We start from the raw sequence: 19,293 nt of genomic DNA, 5'->3' as shown, positions 1-19,293 counted from the left end.
AGGAGTAAGGAAATGAATATGTGGAAACCAAAATGAAAAATACAGTACCATTTGTAATTACTCAAAAAAAATACTTAGGTATAAATCTAATAAAACATGTATAGGACTTGCATGCTGAAAACTAAAAAGAAAATGTTGAAAAATTAAAGGTCTAAATAAATGGAGAGGTCTACTGTGTTCATAGATTAGAAGACTCAACATAGTAAAGATGTCAGTTCTCCCCAAATTCTTCTATAGGTTTAAAACAAGCTTATTCTAAAAGTTATGTGCAAAGATAAAGGAACTAAAATTCCTACAACAAGTTAAAGTGAAAGGAATCACTTTACCCAATTTTGTGACTTACTGTATAGTTATCAGTAATCAGAATAATGTGGTGTTGAAGGGACAAATATATAGATCAGTGGAACAGAATAGAGAACCCAGAAATAGGCCCATATAGGTATGGCCAACTGATTTTTGTCAAAGCTGCAAGAGCAATTCAATGGAGGAAGGATAGATAGTTTTTTCCAACAGTGGTACTTGGAACAGTTGAACATCCATAGGTAAAACAGTGAACCTCAACTTAAAAATCTTCAGGACTCTGATCTTAATGAAGGGCTCACAGACGAAACCCCAAAAGTATAATCCGTAAAGAAAAAATAAATTGAACTCTATCAAAATTTAAAATGTTTGCTCTGTAAAAAAGATTTTATTGGGGGATGAAAAGACAAGATATAGATTGGGTGAAAATATTTACACACCTATATCTGAGACAGTGCTTGTATCTGGAGTATATGTAAGGAATTCTCAAAACTTAACAGTAACAAAGGCAAATAGTCCAATTAGAAATTGGATAAAAGAGATGAACAGACCTTTCACCAAAGAGGATATATGGATTGCAGATAAGCATATGAAAAGATGTCAGCATGGTTGGCTATCAGAGAAATGTAAATTAAAACAATAGTGAGCTATCTCTACATGCCTTTTAGAATAGGCAAAAAATAATGACAATACCTAGTGTTGATGAGGATGTGGCCAAACTGGATCTCTCATACATTGCTGATGGGAAAGGAAAAGCCATACTGTTTGGCTTTTTCTTTAAAAAGTATGGCTAATTTCTTTAAAAATGAAACATAAACCCAGCAGTTGCACACCTAAGCATTTATGCCAGAGAAATGAAAATGTATGTCCACACAGAAGTCTGTACACAAATGATCATAGTAGCTTTGTTTGTAATATCCAAAAGTTAGACACTGAATGTCCTACAATGGGTAAATGGTTAAACAAGCTGCGGCATGTTCATGCCATGGAATACTGGAATACTAAACTAAAAGGAATGAATTATTGATACACTCAACAAATTGGATGAGTCTCAAGGGAATTCTTGTTGCGTGGGAAAAAGTTACATATTGTATGATTCCATTTATATAACATTCTTGAAATCACAAAATTGTAGACGTGAAGACTAGATTAGTGTTTGCCAGAGTTAGGAAAAAGGGTGAAAGAGTGGAGGATTCATTTATAAAGGGGCAACACTCAGGATCCTGGTGGTAAAGAACTGGTCAGTATCTTTACTATGGTGGTAGATTCAGGAACCTATACATGTGATAAAATGTGTAACATGAGCACACACACACACCCGAGAACCTGTAAAACCAGTGATAGCTGAATAAGGTCTGGGCATTGTACCAGTATAAATTTCATGGTCTTGGCAGGAAGTTGTGTAAGACGTAATCACTGGGTTAAGGGTATATGGGACCTCTCTGTATTATTTTTGCAACTTCCTGTGAATATATTATCATTTCTAACTTGAGAGTTTGGGAAAAAATTAAGAAAGCATTAGATAAAATTGTGTCTATTCTCAATTAAAAATAGTAAAGTAGGAATAAAAGGCTATGTCCTTAGTATTAAAAAAGAGTCTCAGGCCAGTAGCCAGCATCATGCTTGACAGAGACATATTATGGGCAGTCTCATTAAAACTGCCCAATGGAGTTCCTGCTGTGGTATAGCAGGATTGGTGGCATCTTGGCAGTACCAGGACACAGGTTTGATTCCCCGCGTGGCAGAGTAGCTTAAGGATCTGGCATTACTGTAGCTGTGGCATAGGTTGCGTCTCCAGCTCGGATCTGATTTCTGGCCCAGGAACTCCATATGCCACAGGGCGGCCAAAAAAGAAAGAAAAATTTTTTGTGCCTCATGTTTTCACCTCTATTTTACATTCTAGAAGAGTTTGCTAATGAATTTAGATAAGAAAGTCACAGAGTGTTCAAAAAAAAGATAAAAGATGGGGAGTTCCTGTTGTGGCTCAGTGGTTAACGAATTCCACTAGGAACCATGAGATTACAGGTTGGATCCCTGGCCTTGCTCAGTGGGTTAAGGATCCGGCGTTGCCGTGAGCTGTGGTGTAGGTCGCAGACGTGGCTTGGATCCTGAGTTGCTGTTGTTGTGTCTGTGGTGTAGGCCGGAGGCTACAGCTCGGATTAGACCCTTAGCCTGGAAACCTCTGTATGCTGTAGGTGCAGCCCTAGAAAAGACAAAAAATAAAATAAAAGATAACTATTCATAGATGATATAATCATGTACTTAGGTAATCTAAAGAAACTACTAGGGTTTGTTAAATGATAGTCTAATACGGTGGTATTAAGCAGAGTATATTTAAACATTAAATAGCTTTCCTTGTTAGAAATTATAATGGGAGAAAAAGATCTCATTCACAATAGCAGTAAAATATTAAATGTCTGGACATAAACATAAGCAAAGGGCAGGAACTAAATGAAAAAATAGTTTCATTAAAGAATAATTTAAGTTGAGAGAAAAGCTATGGTTCTTTAAAATACCTTCAATAGAATTTGAGATTTGTTATTTTCTTGCTTATATTTTTAAAATGAGCAAAACTTTTCCTTCTATCTTGAATGAATGTTCCCAGATTTTAATTTTTCTCTAATTTCATTAGGTTTCTTTTAATTACTTTGTAGCTTATATGGTCGGTTAATACTAATAATTTTTAGTAGGCTATTCTTATTGAAAGTGTGCATAAAACATATGTAGCTAGAATTCACTGTGGAGGTGTAATTATAAACTATATTTCTCATTTTTTTTTCAGAAATAAGCCTTGCTGCCAGGTTGTATTTATACCTATGGTAATTTTAAAGTTATATATTTGAGTAGTTTGGATTGTTTTTCCCCACGTAAATTATACTTCAAACTTATCTAATGCATCTTGTGTTAAGATACAGTTGATACTACACAAACAAGAATTTTGCTTGCATGTTAAGCTCTTTTTTATTGTCTATTTGAGCAAGTCCCATTCTGTCTTGTTTCACTTGCAAGCTATTATTACTGTCTTTTTGTTCATAAGAATGCAGGACTATGTGTAGGTTTAATTATTTTAAATGGTTATTAGTTAATAGTTATGTTATCAGTAACATATGTTGGGTTCAGTTCAGAAAACATTTAACCACCACTTGTTTTACCAATGAGGAAGCAGAAGTTCAGATAATTTTGCCACAGTCACAGTAAATAAAGCTTTGGCTTTGAAGCCCAGAATAGTGGTGAATCCGTTTTTTATCGGAGGGTTTCATTAAGCCTCTGGAAACCAGAAGAAATCATTAGACTTTTTCCTAAGGCCTAAATTAGCCAAACCAAGTAGTACATTAAAGAATTATCTAATACTCATATTTTTAGCCCTAGAAATGAAAGTGGATCCATTAAGGTAAAGGACTTGTCAGAATACTCTCAAGTATTGGTTTTTTTGCTTTCTCTGGCAAGATGAGCAGGAGGAGAGAAGCTAACACTTAACTGAATACCCAGCATGTCCAGGCATACTGAACTTTACTACAACCTCTGGCATAACTAATATCCAAATCTTACGGATTAGAAGGCTGAGAGTCATGTTAAGTAACTTGCTCAAAATCACACGTATAAATAAAGGGCAAAGCCGTGTTCTGAAGTTTGTTATGTCAGTCTCCAAAGCCAGTGATGCTTTCTCTACACTGTGATTTCCTAGACTTAGCTCATCACAGAATTCATCCAGGGTGCCTGGTTAAAAAATGAAATACCCCCCAAAAAGAAAAATGAAATTCCCACTGTGGTGCAATGGGATTGGTGGTGTCTTAGAACCGCTGGGATGCAGGTTTGATTCCCAGCCTGGCACAGTGGGTTAAGGATCCGGCATTGCAGCAGCTGTGGCTTAAGTCGCATCTGATCCCTCGCCCAGAAATTCCATATGCCACGGAGCAGCCAAAAAAAGAGAGAGAGAGAAAGAAATGAAATACAACCATGGGGCTCCTGGCACTTGTGATTCAGTTTTGGTTTGGGGTAAGGCCAGATAGTGTTTTATTTAACAGGAATCCTAGGTGATTCTGATCATCATCAGACAGGTTTGGGAAATACTGCCAGCTCCTTATTGAGGTGAGGTTCGAAGGTGTTAGGGAGGCAGAAATAGCATTGGGAGTATATAGAGGAGCTTAATAAGTTGACACTTTACTAGTAAAATAAGAATAATAAGGAGTTCTCTTGTGGCTCAGTGGGTTAAGGATCCCACATTGTCACGGTGGTGGCTCAGGTCGCTGCTGTAACTCAGGCTCCATCCCTGGTCAGGGAACTTCCGCATGCCATGGGAAAAATAAAAAAAAAAAAAAAAAGGAATAGTAAGATTAGATTCTGGAAATTATAAAATTGCTTTAGATTCTTTAGTCTGCAAAGAAAAACAATATTTTATTTAATTTTTATTTTTAATTTTTATTTTTATTTTTCTATATGCCATACCTATGGCATATAGACATTCCCAGGCTAGGGGTCAAATCAGAGCTGCAGCTGGAGCCTATGCCACAGCCATGGCAACACTGGATCCAAGCCGTGTCTGCAGCCTATACTGCAGTTTATGGCAAGATCCTTAACCCACTGAACCAGGCCAGGGATCAAACTCCCATCCTCATAGAAACGACTCTCAGGTCCTTAATCCACTGAGCCACAATGGGGACTCCTTACTTATTTTTTATTAGTACTTTGCTTTCAGTGACAACATTTGTACAATCAATTCTTCGGCATTATCTTCTTTACACTTGGATACAAAGACACCACTGAAGGATATAGATAAAACTGTATTTTGGATTCAGAAAAGAAAGCAGGAATTAAGAGTTAGAAATAACATAGAAACAGCTTTATACAGAATTGGTAATTTCCTCAGGTGTAAAAGCCGCACAAAAATTTAAATACTTTTAATCCTTGAAGTCACAAGATTATAACATTTTTAAGCTGGAAGAGCTCTTAGATATTCACATATTTTATGCATGAAGAAACCACAAGTCAGAGAGGCCTAAGGGCTTGCCCACAGTTAGTGGCAGACTTTCAAATCCATGCTGGCCAAGATTCCATTGAACTCTTATGGATAGGAAATAAGTACCAGAAAATAGTGACTTTTTAGAAATAAATTTAGTGGCAAATCATCTTTACCTTATATTTCCTAGTTTGATTTATGGTTTCTTCCTTTTTTAATTGCCCTATTAAGAATATGGATATATTCAAAGGAATCTCTTTTAGGAGATGATGCATTTTGAAATATAATATTGCATCAATGATATGTTAGAAAAACAAATCATTACCTTCTTAGTATAGGGTATTTCACAGACACTTTCAGAACAACATGTGTTAGGGAAGAATTGTAGTTTTTTCCACTTTTATTACAAAATTTTATTTTATAAATAGAGAAAAATGAGCACAGCTAGATGCTTGTACACGAATTCTCACAGTAATATGAGGAGTTCTCTTGTGGCATAGCAGATTAAGGATCTGGTGTTGTCACTGCTGTGACACGGGTTCCATCCTGGCCCAGGAATTTCCACATGCCTCAGGCATGGCTGGAAAAAAAAAAGACACAATCTAACAGTAATATTGATATTTCTGTATAGTAGTATGAGCTTTGGCTTCACAACTGGGTTCATTTGTCTTATCTGCAAGATTAACAGCTCTGTGATCTTGTACAAGTTATTATTTTTCAACCTTTTTTTCTTTATATAATAATACCCCTCATGGTTTATTAGTGGTTAATTGGGATTAAATGAGAGAATATATGTAACATAGCTAAAAATGAGCATTGCATAAATGATAGCAATTATTATTTATCCTTGAGCCAGTAGTTAGAGTAATATTAATATCTGAATAAATACTTTATTTCCTTATTCAATTTTAAAAAATCATAATCAAAATGTGAACTGTACTATTCCTGCTTTTAAGAATTTTGTATTTATTTAATTACTTCAAACACGGTCAGTCTTTATAACTTTTCATAGATAGTTGAAAAAACCCATATTCTTTTTACATTATAAAATTCAGTATCTACCTATTCTAGTATGTTACACCAGTAATGCTTTGTCCTCTTTGTTCATTATTGCTAGTTGATGTTAGTCTGCTAAAATTTCCCCTTCCATTTTGTTTCCATTTATTTCATATTATAGTTCCCAAAATATTTCCTTTTGTGTTTTGTGGTTAGGTTAGTCTCTGATTAAGTGTTCAGTACCATTTTGCATTTATTATTTTTAATGACTTATTTTAAAAACACAGGCTAATTGTAGAAAATCTGAAAAACAGAGAAACGTACACAGAAGGAAATAAACATTTTCACTCTTACTGTGAAATCATTATGAAAATATTTAGATGTGATTGAGTAGTGGTTTTAGAATCAGATTTAGGTTTGAATTTGGACTCTGCTTATTAACCTTAGGATATTAGACTTTTTTATTTATTCAAGTATTTTTTGAGCACCTACTGTATGCCAGGCATTTTGCTAGGGGCTGAGGATACAGTACTTAAAAAGATTGACGTACCCGTCTTGCCTTAATTTCCTCATTTGTAAACTAGTGATAATACCTTACAGAGTTGTGAGAACCATCAAAGATGTACTTACCTGGTCTGCGATAATTGCTTAGTAAATGATAGCAATTGTTACTCTATGTATTAAACACTAATCATATATTTAGTCCAAATCAAATCACCTTTTTTTTTTTTCCAAATCACCTTTTTAATCAGCTTAAGGATTTTGCTTTACATTTCATTTTTGGCCTAAATATTTAAAACACCTGCTTTCTGGGAGTTTCCTGGGTTAAGGATCTGGTGTCACTGCCTTGCCCCAGGTTTGATCCCTGACCTGGGAACTTCTGCGTGGTGCAGGCATTGCCAAAAAATGTTGTAATAATAAAAAAAAAAATAAAACCACTTGCTTTCTGTTTCTTTAAGCTTTTCTATGCTTATCTGTTTTTGTTTGGGTTTCTATTTAAAGCAATAAATAATTGTGGATTTTTTAAGCTTTTAAAAAATATAACCTATTAAAACTTTTATTATCGAACATTTCAAACATAGCAGAGTAATGAGAACATTATAATGAACCACCATATTGCCATAGCCCAGCCTCAAAAATTATCAATTCATGGCCAGTCTCATTTCATCTGTACTCCCCATCACATACACACTACTTTCTCTCTTTCCCTCCCTGGCTCCAGTGGATTATTTTGAAGCTAATTGTAGATATATCAATTCAGACCTAAATATTTATATTTATATTTCTTGAAAGATAAAGAATTTTTAAAACATCTAACTACCATGTCATCATCACTCATAACAACATCAATAATTCTGTAATAGAATCAAATATTTAGTAAGACACTTTGTTTTAGATACTTTAAACTTTACATTTCTTACATTATTATTTTTGAAATTATTTCTGTCATCTTATTTTAAGTTTTTTATTGTGGTTTTTTTTCTTCTGCCTTATGGATTCTTTTGTTTGAGGTTATGAAATATTGAAGAAAGAATTATGGAGCTGAAAAGACTTGGTTTTGAATCCTGCTTTTGCCATTCACTAACTTTTCTGAGCCTTGGTTTCCTCATCTGTAAAACAGGCAGTTGTACCTACTTTAGGGACTTAAGGTTGAATGTGATACCTGCATAAAGTACGATTCACAGTCTTTGACAGTTATTATATTCTCCAGTGATTTGGACTGCAATAAATAACTATAATTCTTGGTTGTTGTATGGTTTTTCAAGCATTCCAAAATTTATATTTATTAGCTAATTGCTAAAAGCAGTGGTTTTTAAAATATCCTTTTAGGAAGGACAGAATTTAGGATCTTAGTTTCTCACTTCTTCCACTACCTCTTTTATTTTGAGTCCACATTAATTTAGCCTGAGGTTACAAATCTTACCTTTAACTTTCTGAAGTTTTATATTGTTTATATACTTATATCAATTATTTATTCATTATTGACCCTTTCTCCTTTATTGGGGTTAATTATTTTATTCACTTATTTCTTTATATTAAGTTGGTATCAGTATACTTCACCAGTTCTTTCCTTCAGTATTCTTGAGTTCTTATTTTGATTCTCTTTCAATGGTCTAAGACATACCTTTGAACGGTTTATGAAAAAGGGTACTACTAGGATGGTGAAGTTTTATAAGACTTTGCAGAACTAAGAATAATATCCTGTGATCTTTGTACATGAAAAACTAGAGCAAGTTATACAATACTTAGATCATAACTTTTCCCTTTTAACTCTTTATAAGTCATTACTTCATTGTCTTCTGGCATTTTATTGTTGCAGAGGAGAAATCTGAGGTCAACCTGGTTTTAGTTTCTTTGAAAATAACCTATTTTTTTCTGCTTGTATACTTGTAGGATTATATCTTTATCCTTGAAATTTAAAAACATTTGCCAGGACATGTCTTGGTGTTGATGATCTCTGTTGAACCTTCTCAGTCTCCAGTCTCAGGTATTTTTTTTCAGAACTGGAAGTTTTCTTATACTTTTGATTGATTAAACTGCTGTTTGTTTTTTTTTTCTTTAGGAACATCTGTTATTCATAGATTATTTTTACGTCTGTCCTCCATAGTTTTTCTAATCTTTCCTTTCATTTTTTTTCATTTACTCAAGTTTGTCCTCTGTGGCATGAATTCTGTTTTCTACAGTGTCAGTTCTAATACTTGCTATTCACAATGCAGATTTAATTTTGGCTACCGTGTTTTCATTTCTTTATTATCTCAACATAACTCTTGTTTCATAAGCAGAATTCCCCTTAGGGGTACACTCAAAAAAATGAGGTGGATTCAGGCCTAAAAATGTATTTATTTTCTGAGTCTGCAACCAAAGGAAACCATCAGAGAGAGAGAAAAAAAAATTTCTGAAAGGTTCCTCCAAAACTTAATGTAAATATAACCAGCAGTCATTCCTACCCTAATCCAGAAAGTAGAAATAGTCTTGAGTACTAGCAGGCCTTTAGTTGCTAGAGGAATAGCAAAGCAGGTGTATAAGGGCATCTTAACTAGAAATAAATGGATTTTTCTAATTTCATTGTTTTTCTCTTTATAAAATAATATATAGTAAATGCATATAATTTTGAAAATACAGTACAAAGAAGAAAATCCTATCACCCAGGTAACTACTGATAAGGTTTTTGTATGTTTTGCCAGTTACATGCACACATGTTGGGGGGGGTTCAAAATTGGGGTCATAATATTTAGTTTTATATCCTTTTTAATTTAATATATTGCAAGCATTTTTTTCATCATTAATTTTTCTTTGAGGCCCTGATTTTAACCATTGCATAGTATTCCTACATATGAATAGATGTATTATGATTTATTTAACCACTCCCCTGTTGGTCATTTAGATTGTTTTCTATTTTTCAGTATAATGAGTATGATGAATATCACTGTACATAAGTCTTTATGCACATCTCTGATATTTCCTTAGGATAAATGAGGAGCTGATTCTTAATCCTGTCACATTGGTAAGGATTATATACATTCCTTATTAAGAATATACAATGCTTGTTTCTTATTGTTTCAATGATTGCGTAGAAGATTCTTTGGATTCTGAACAATTTGATGGTATCTTAACTGAAGTTTTAGAGAGGTTTCTAATGTCTTATCCTCGAGCACCTTCATGGAAGTCCTATTGCATATGCTTTGGACAGGAAAACCACTGCTGATATCAGGGAGTTTGGAAGGCAGATATATTTGTGGAAACTTGAGGATGGTTTAAAAAAAAAAAAGAGAGACATAGCCCTTCCTTGTATCTACAACCTGGGTCTCCAAATTAATACACTAGGGCGCTGGCCCCATTCTTTTCCTCTTCCTTTCTTGTTATTTTAGGCTGTTCTCTGTGGGAGATTCTTTTCTGCCAATGTTTTTATGTACATTTCATTTCTAGGTAGTAAGATATATCAGTAGATGATATGTCGTACTAAGTTCAAGGTAGCATTTATGAATCACAAATCATTTTTTTAATCCTAGTCTACTTGTACAGGATGTTCTCCTGGACTCAATGCATTTTTAAAACTTATTTATATTTTCTTCAGAGGTATCAAACAGCAGCCTGGAAATGTACATTGCTATAACATGCCATTACAGAAAAACAATCTGTTTAATAGGGTTGCTTAAATTGGAAATTTTTTCATTAGTAAAATATTCTAATTTTTAACATTTCAAGTTTTTCTTTACAATACTTGGTTCAGAATTACTGATTGAATTGTTCATCCTCTTAAACCAGGAAGATTATCTTAAGTAGTAGTTTTATACCACAACATTAGAAGTTATTTTGAAAACAGTACCTGCTGAAGCTCAAGCTAAAAGTCTTCTTTAACTGATTTGTTCTGAAGAGACTTATACTGTATACTATTCAATTTTTGACTTCTACACATTTCAGACTACCAGAGTAAAGCATGATTAGCATTTCCTAACCTTTTCCAGTATTTCACATAATATTTGCATATGTACAGTCTGCCAAGCTCTGCAGTTTTTTGGCTGGAAGGCATTATGGTGGGATGGGAGAGGATAAATATATTTGCCTCACGTTTTAACTCTTCTTTTTTGTCCGTACTCATTCTTTAGCCACATTATGTAAAAACATGTCACACATATAAATGATCTCTTCCACCCTGCTTGGCAGAAGATTGGCTGTAGTAAGTGGTGAAACAGGTATCTCAACAGTCTCCTGTATTTCTTCATTGCATTCCAGCTTTAGAAGCTCACTCTAGAAATGTAAATATTACATGGTCAGTTGAGGCCAAAGAGGAAGTAGCATTTACTGATCATCTGCTCTTTCCCTTGGTGGGTCCTTTCAATTATATCATCCCTATGAAATAGGTATTTTATGCATCTTATAAATGAAGAAACTCAGGCTCAGAATGTTAACTAATCTACCCAAGGTTGGGTAGCTATAGCAGTAAGTAATAGAACTGAGGTTTAAACCTGGTACTAGCTAGATTCAGACCACATGTTTTTTCTCTTCGTTTCTTAAAATTAGAGAAATGAATTTTCTTGTTTAATTAGTATTATTACTTGAACTTTTGGAACTAAAAGTATTGCAGTGTTGAGTATGACTTGTGGTCCATGTAACATAATATCTAGTGAAGCCAAGGGTCATTTTTCAAAAGCGAAAATTCTTAGCTGCAGAGGTAACTTTATACTCATTTCTAGTAGGTAGCATTTGAATCCTTGTTTTGGTGAAGTAATACAAAAATATTGGTATTTTAAAAAATTTTTTATTATAGTTGATTTACAATGTTCTGACAAAGTAAAGATGCTTTTCTGGGTCAATTTTGATAAAGCTTCACTGGTTGTAGGATAACACTGGCTTTTATATTTTCGTGACCTAAAAATTAAATTGTTCAGGAGTTCCCGTCATCACAGTGGAAATGAATCCAACTAGGAACATGAGGTTGCGGGTTTGATCCCTGGCCTCCCTCAGTGGGTTAAGGATCTGGAGTTGCCGTGAGCTGTGGTGTAGGTCGCAGACGCGGCTCGGATCCTGCATTGCTGTGGCTCTGGCGTAGGCCGGCAGCTATAGCTCCGATTCGACCCCTAGCCTGGGAACCTCCACATGCCACGGGTGTGGCCCTAAAAAGCAAAATAAATAAATATTAAAAATCATTAAAAAATTAAATTGCTTAAAATTTTAAACCTTTGCTAAACTCAGAAAGGAAGTAGATGTTTTGCAAAAAGTAGAGCATAAAATACCTTTAGATCATGTTTCACTTAATTTTTTCTTAAATTGCTTTGTTAGTATATTACTGTTAATTAGCTGAGTGGAGAGTTTAGAAAAGAAAATATTTGTACAGTTTATGTATTACATGAAGCTGAAAATAGTGAAGAAGCTGATTTGGAATCTTAATCTATAGAAGCTATAGCAATGATTTAGAACTGGAAAAAGAGGAATCAAAATTTTAAAATAAGGATTATATATATGTATAACTGAATTGTCATATATTAGTAATCCTTTTAAAGGAAATTTGTATTCGAGGGAAGTTACTATATAAAGAAGAATATTATCTAGCAGTCAGTGCTTTTTCTGAGGTGGTGTAGTAGGCTGCCTATTGAGGTAGTACTTTCTTGTCCTGATAGTGTTCATATATAGGTGAGAATGGGATAAGAATTTAAACATGTGGATGTGTATTTGGAACAGAAGATCCCTTACCAGTTCTAAATTTTTTTGATTCCAAGATCAAAAGGACTTTATGTAGCAGTGTTTTATCCCAAGGAAGCTACCCTCACCTTAATAATAGCAGTTTGTGTTGGTATCACTTTTTACAGTTTGTAAAGTATTTTTCCTATGAGTTACCTCAGTTTTAACAATAACCCTTTGAGTAGACAGAGCAAGTATCCCCATTTTGAACAAGTAAAGCAGTAGGCTAGGAGAAAGTCTGAACTGCCCCAAATCATAAAGGTTATCATTGTCAGACCTTAGGACTCTACCCCTGGTCTACCAATTCCAGTTTTAGTTCTGTTCCTACTGTACCAAAAAGTAAATTATAATCTGTGATTCTTACTTTTCACTAACAGTTATAAGGAGCAGATGATTGTCATATTTCCATGGAAAATATGAATGTCGCTCAAGTTAAACGAAGGGTTCTTGGAAGTTTCCGTTGTGGCTCAGTGGTTAACAAATCCAACTAGGAATCATGAGTTTGCAGGTTTGATCCCTGGCCTCCCTCAGTGGGGTTAAGGATCCGGTGTTGCCATGAGCTGTGGTGTAGGTCGCAGACATGGCTCGGGTCCCGCGTTGATGTGGCTCTGGCGTAGGCTGGTGGCTACAGCTCTGATTGGACCCCTAGCCTGGGAACCTCCATATGCTGCGGGAGTGGCCCCAGAAAAGGCAAAAAGACAAAACAAAAAACAAAAAAACCCCCAAGGGTTCTAAAAATCAAATAATGGGGAGCCATTGAGTAGATCTGTGTTACAGGAAAAGAATGCTGGGTACAAATAATGAGAAAATCTAGTTTTAGCTACTAGATTAATGATGATACCATTCACTAAGATTGCAAATATAGGAGAGGTAGCAGATTAGTGGGCCACAGAGGGAGTGATTGAACTTTGGCTACAATTAAAATAGCTGACTTTGGAAACTATATTTCGTCACTTATGATGGAGCATGATAATGTGAGGAAAAAAAAATGTATACATGTATGTGTGACTGGGTCACCTTGCTATACAGTAGAAAATTGACAGAACACTGTAAACCAGCTATAATGGAAAAAAATAAAAATCATTATTAAAATAGCTGACTGATTATTTACTAAATGACAGGTAGTGCACTTAAAGTCCTATTTATATCATTATCTCATTTATTTTTCACAACTCTCTGAAGATAAGACTTTTTAATCTCTACTTTCCATATAAAGAAAGTAAAGCTTAGTTTAAATAACTTGTCCAAGGCTTCATAATTAGTTTAAGAGCAGAAATTCGAATCTAGGTGTCTGACTCCAAAGCCAGTGTTCTTAGGAGCTAGTTTAAAGTTTGTCTGGGATGTTTAGATACAGATGATCAGTATTCAGTTGAATACATGGTTGTGATTTTTAAGAGAAAGATGTATACTTGAGTTATTTGAGTTCTTACCATCGAAGTATGCAATACCATAGCCTCCGAAAGTGTCTTAGGAAAAGAAACATTTTATACCTGCCTCTCCCTTTTCTGTATTTTGGCACCATTTCTATGCTTTGTAATTTGAGTAGGCGTTCCCTAACCTAGAAACATATTCTATGAATGTTTGAAAATGAAAGTTGCCCTTTTTATGGCTGAATAGACCTGTGAGATCTCCTAGGATGGATCTTTAGGATGGGGGCTGTGTTTCATTAACCTTTCATCTCCAGCTTAGTGCCTAGAACATAGCATAAATGAAATGAAATGGGTGGATTGATAAATAGAGATAGGGAGAGTAGAGAGAGGAGTTCAAACTCAGAGCAGCTGCCTTATGTGGGATATGAGGTAATGTGTGGGCTACCTTTTATTTCCTAGTTGATAATGCTCCATAGATGGTTAGCTTAGATCCTTGTACATTTACTGAATTAATGAGTGGTCAGGGGAATTTCCTCCTTTCTCCATTGAGGGAACAACAGAAGACACTATGTATAACTAACTTTTGGTTTTGCTTTGTCTTTAATACAAAAATAATACATATTGTAGATATTGTAGATACATTAGAAAATTCAAATAAACAAAACCATTTAAATTGTCTGAAATTCTGCCACCCAGAGATAGCCACTGTTAACATTTTGGTGTATATCCTTCCAGAGTTTTTCCCATACAAATATATACATTGAAACATGTATATATTTATTTAAAATGGGATCATTACAATCCATATTGTTTTGTAAACTGCTTTTTCACTTATTACATGTGACTGTCTTTCTGTCAATAAATTTACATCTTTCTCATCATTTTTAGTAACTGCATAGTATTCCATTATATGGATGTACCATAATATATTTAACTAGTTCTCTATTGTTAGGAATTTAGGTTTCCAATTTGGAGTTCTTTTTGGAAAAAGTTATGGTGAGCATTCTTATATGTACATCTTTGCACACTTGTCCACTTTTTTTAAAAAGGTGAAATGATGGCATATTTCAAAGTTTTATGTGTCTTCCTTTTTAAAAATAAACACCTAGGTTGCCTTTCTGAAAGGTTGTGCTGATTTACACTTTATCCAGCAGTGTATCCTGAGTGCTCTTTTCCCTAAACCTGTATTAGCACTGGGTGTTATTTTTTTCTGTAAACTGTTACCAGTTTGAAAGGCAGAGGTATCTTTTGGTTAAATGCATTTCGTTTATTAGTACTAAGGCTGAACTCTTTTTTCCCTTATTGCTCATTTCTGTTGAGGTTCATCGTTTTTTCTTACAGGTTTGTAAAACAAAAGTTCTTTATATATTGAGGTTACCAACCCTTTGTCATATGTTGCTTTTTTTGTAATAATTTGTCTTTATCTTTTTTATGTCTGACAGAAGACATTTTAAACTTTTATGGATTCAAGTGTCATTTTTTCCTTTATGATTTCTGCCTTTCTTACCTCATAAGTATTATTCACCTATATTTTTTTCTAATACTTGTATAATTTTGCTTTTTGACATTTAAATGTGTAATCCATCTAAAATCTCTTCTGATGTAGAGATCTAGCTTAATTTCTCCCCAAATAATGAATCAGTTGCCCTGATTAATTATCACTGGAGTTGAAATTTAGAATGTGTTTTGCCATAGAAAGTATCGTTAAGTGATATTTGGAGAGGTTATTAAATAAGACTGTTGTAATGCATTTAACTAACAACAAACTCAAGGGCTTACCTGGAAAGGTAGCCATCATTTATTATATTATTTCCATGAAAAAACATTTTTATAGTTGTAAATAATCAATTTACACATTAACTTTTGAAGCACAACCTGTTGCAATTTGGCAACTGCATACTTTAATGGTGGTTCTGTACTTCATTATAACCCTTTGGGGTAAATATATTCCTATATGATTTTGTTTGGTCTGCTTTCATTTGACTTTATTGTGAGATCTGTTTTGGTAACTTTCTACTTGCTATGCTTTTCACAGAATGGACAGCAAATTATGGATGAACCTATGGGAGAGGAGGAGATTAATCCACAAACTGTAAGTAAAATAATTGTATCACAAAATACATTCTTGAATATATATGCCAGTGCCTTTTTTTTTTTTTTTTTTTTTTTTTTGGCTTTTTAGGGCCGCAGTCACTGCATATGGAAGTTCCCAGGCTAGGTGTTGAATTGGAGCTATAGCTGCCGGCCTATGCCACGGTGATGCAGGATCCAAGCCTCATCTGTGACCGGCAACACCAGATCCTTAACCCACTGAGTGAGGCCGGAGATCAAACCTGCATCCTCATGGATACTAGTCGAATTCGTAACCCTCTGAGCCACAGTGGGAACTCTAACCAGTGACATTTTAAAAAACAGTTTGATGAGACTAATTTTAAGAGAATGACAAAAGAAACTACGTTGTTGAAGTTTTTCATTAGCAATCTAAAGCTTACCTTTTTAAAGAACCAAACTGCAGACTTATTAGTGAAATAAATAAAAAGGTCATACTTGATGGAGATATTTAACATCGAAAATTATTGTTCACCATCTCTTCATCTTATTTCTTTGGTTCAGCCCTAAATCCCTAGCACCTAGACTGGTGCCTGGCACATAATAGGCCCTCATTCAGTATTATATAAATTAATTAACAGATTGCAAGATAACCATTTTAGCTCAGTTATTATCATCATTTTATTCTGTACATAAGATAATTACTGATATTTATGAAATACATATATTCTGCAACTTTCTCTTTTCACTTAGTATGTCTTGAACATCTTTTTATGATGGTATATGTAGATCTGTCTCATTTTAAATGGTTGCATAGTATTCTGTTTTATGCATCTCCTATACTTAATGTAATTTCCCCCTGTTTATTTATTTGGTTACACCTGCAGTATACAGAAGTTCCCGGGCCAGGGATTGAACCCAAGCCATAGCAGTGGCAATGCCGAATCCTTAACTGCAAGGCCATCAGGGGACCCCCCCCCCCATTTATTTTTGTGAACTTATGTTTCAGTAAGATATAATCTTAGAAACGAATGTGCCAAAACAAAGGATGTGAACCTTTAAATCTTAGTAGGCATTGCCAAATTGACCTCCAAACCAAAAAGATATAAAAATTCCACTATATGTAAGTGCCTATTTTACCATACCCTGTTCAACACTGGATATTATCAGAAATTATTTTTAATTTGAGCCACATTAAATAAATCATACTTTCTCATTTCATTTTGCATGTTATTTGATTATTAGTGAGGTTATATATCCATGCATTATTGGCCTTGTGTTTTCCAAATTTTCTTTTGGGATATTTATTGTCTCCTTGTGGTCTGTATGATCTCTTTATATATTCTAGATGATAACTCCATGACTATATCTTGCAAGTATTTTCTCCCTATTTTTTAACGTTGATTATATTGTCTTTCATTGTTTATATACAGAAGTTTTCATTTTTAAATGGTCACATTTGCCTTCTGGGTTTCTTGTTTTAGTTAGAAAATTCTTACTTGAACCAAGCTTATGAAAATAACCTCTTACATTTTCTTACACTTTCATTGTTTTGGTTTTTGCATTTAGGTTTGTGATCTACTTGGAATTTTAGTACCTGTTATGATGTAGAAATCTAACTTTTCTTTGAAAATGGATAGCCTGTTGTTCTAATCTTTAGTTATTGAATAAATAAAACCAATTCATTCCCATTCATTTGAGATCCCTCTTTTAGCATATATAAAATAGCCTTATAGCCCTAGTGTTAGTTTCCAGGACTCCCCTAACAAAGTACCATGAACTACATGGCTTAAACAATGGAGATTTATTCTCTCATAGTTCAGAAGAGTAGCACTTTGAAATCAAGGTGTCAGCAGAGCCATATTCTCTCTGAAGTCTCTAAGGGAGGATCCTTCTTTTCCTCACCCATCTTCTGGTGGCCGATGGCAGTCCTTGGCATTCCTTGGCTTGTAGACACATCGCTCCAATCTCTACCTCCATTGTCACAGGGCGTTCTCCCTGTGTGCACATCTGTGTCCAAATTTCCCTCTTCTTAGTAAGGACACCAGTCATTGGATTGGGGCCCACCTTATTCCAATATGACTTCACTTTAACATTATCACATCTGCAAAAACTGTTTTCAAATAAGATCACATTCACGGGTACTGGATATTAAAACTTGAACATACCTTTTTGGAAGACACAGTTCAACAACCCACAATACCCCTGAACATTTTAGCTTTACATACATTTTCACTTATTGTACATTTATTTTTTTTTTAATGTATGACAGGGCAAGCCTTCATACCTTTTTACTTTTCAGAATTGTAGTCTTACACATTTTCTAGAATCAGTTTATCAAACAGTTCTGATAATTTTTTTTTTAATTAGTGCCTGTGGCATATGGAAATTTCTGGGCCAGGGATCCAACCTGCACCACAGCAGCTACCTGATCTGCTGCAGTGGCAGTGCAGGAATCTTAACCTACTATGCCATGAGAGAACTCCCACTCCTAAACATTTTATTGTAATTTTTATTCAAATTGCATTAAACTTACAAATTAACATAAGGAAAATTATTTTAATAATGTTGAGTCTTCACTTCCAAGAACATTCATTTATTCCGACTTCTTTTATATCCTTTATTGAAATTTTATGGTTTCTTAATATGGTTTGTACATCTCTTATTAAAATAATTCATGAGTATTTTATAGTTTTTGTTCTCTTGTAAGTGGAATTTATTTTTTGCTATGTCTTCCATCTGGTTCTTGCTAATATATAAAAAAGTTATGTTTTTGTATGCCTTTTAATATATCTGGAGAGTTAATTTTTCAAAAATCAAACAAATTGTCATGAATGTTAGATCACTTATGAAGGAGTGAGATTATTGTACTCCTCCTCTCAGAACCCTTCGTAAGTTTTATGCTTCTTTAAATAAAATCCAAACTCTGCAATATGACCTATATAATAAACAGTAATAAATGTGACCCTGCATAAGACCTTTGCATACATCTCCCTATCGTCTCCAGCCACACACCTCTACCCTCTGCCGAAAGTCCAATCATCCAAATGTATCAGGTTCTCTTTTACTCCTGAGCCTTCATAGGTGATAGTCCCTCTCCCAGAATTCTTTTCCCTTACCACTCCCCTCCATTTGAGTCCTGATCATCCTTCAGGTCCAAGTTTTGATATCAGTTCAACTGAGGTATCTTCCTGACATAAGTGCCACTTTCATTTCTACCTTGAGTTGAGTGTTTTTCTTTTGTGTTACCCTAGCAGCCTGTGCATACCTTGAATGACACCACACTACATTCTACTGCTTATTTACTTGTCTGTATTTCCTACTAAACTGTGAGCTTCCTGAGGCAGTGACCATGTCTGAATTATTCCTTGTTTATATCCATCTATCTGGCACAGAGTACCCAGTAGATGTTCCATCACTGCTTGTTAATCAAAGGAACAT

The 19,293-nt window shown here is 34.4% G+C and overlaps 1 protein-coding gene across 10 annotated transcripts in view; it reads left to right on the top strand.

The window, feature by feature from the left end:
• Nucleotides 1–19,293, top strand: part of RPS6KA3 (ribosomal protein S6 kinase A3) — a 124,459-nt gene that overhangs the window by 17,640 nt on the left and 87,526 nt on the right. For 2 of the 10 annotated variants that reach the window (XM_085008742.1, XM_085008741.1), the window contains exons 2-5: nucleotides 8,648–8,741; nucleotides 9,722–9,758; nucleotides 14,756–14,799; nucleotides 15,839–15,895. In XM_085008742.1, coding sequence (XP_084864868.1) covers nucleotides 14,797–14,799; nucleotides 15,839–15,895 — 60 coding nt within the window. In that variant the 5' untranslated portion in view covers nucleotides 8,648–8,741; nucleotides 9,722–9,758; nucleotides 14,756–14,796. Of the gene's footprint in view, nucleotides 1–8,647; nucleotides 8,742–9,657; nucleotides 9,759–14,755; nucleotides 14,800–15,838; nucleotides 15,896–19,293 lie in introns of all 10 variants that reach the window. The other 8 variants (XM_085008746.1, XM_021080343.2, XM_085008747.1 and 5 more) reach the window with 7 other exon arrangements.

Source organism: Sus scrofa, chromosome X, assembly GCF_054392235.1.
Source record: "Sus scrofa isolate SSC_HxYL_T2T_F1_AM1 chromosome X, Sscrofa_HxYL_maternal_Yorkshire_Landrace_v2.0, whole genome shotgun sequence".
Taxonomy (NCBI): Eukaryota; Metazoa; Chordata; class Mammalia; order Artiodactyla; family Suidae; genus Sus; species Sus scrofa.
Note: the sequence above shows the minus strand (reverse complement) of the source record. Positions and strands in the feature narration are given on the sequence as shown.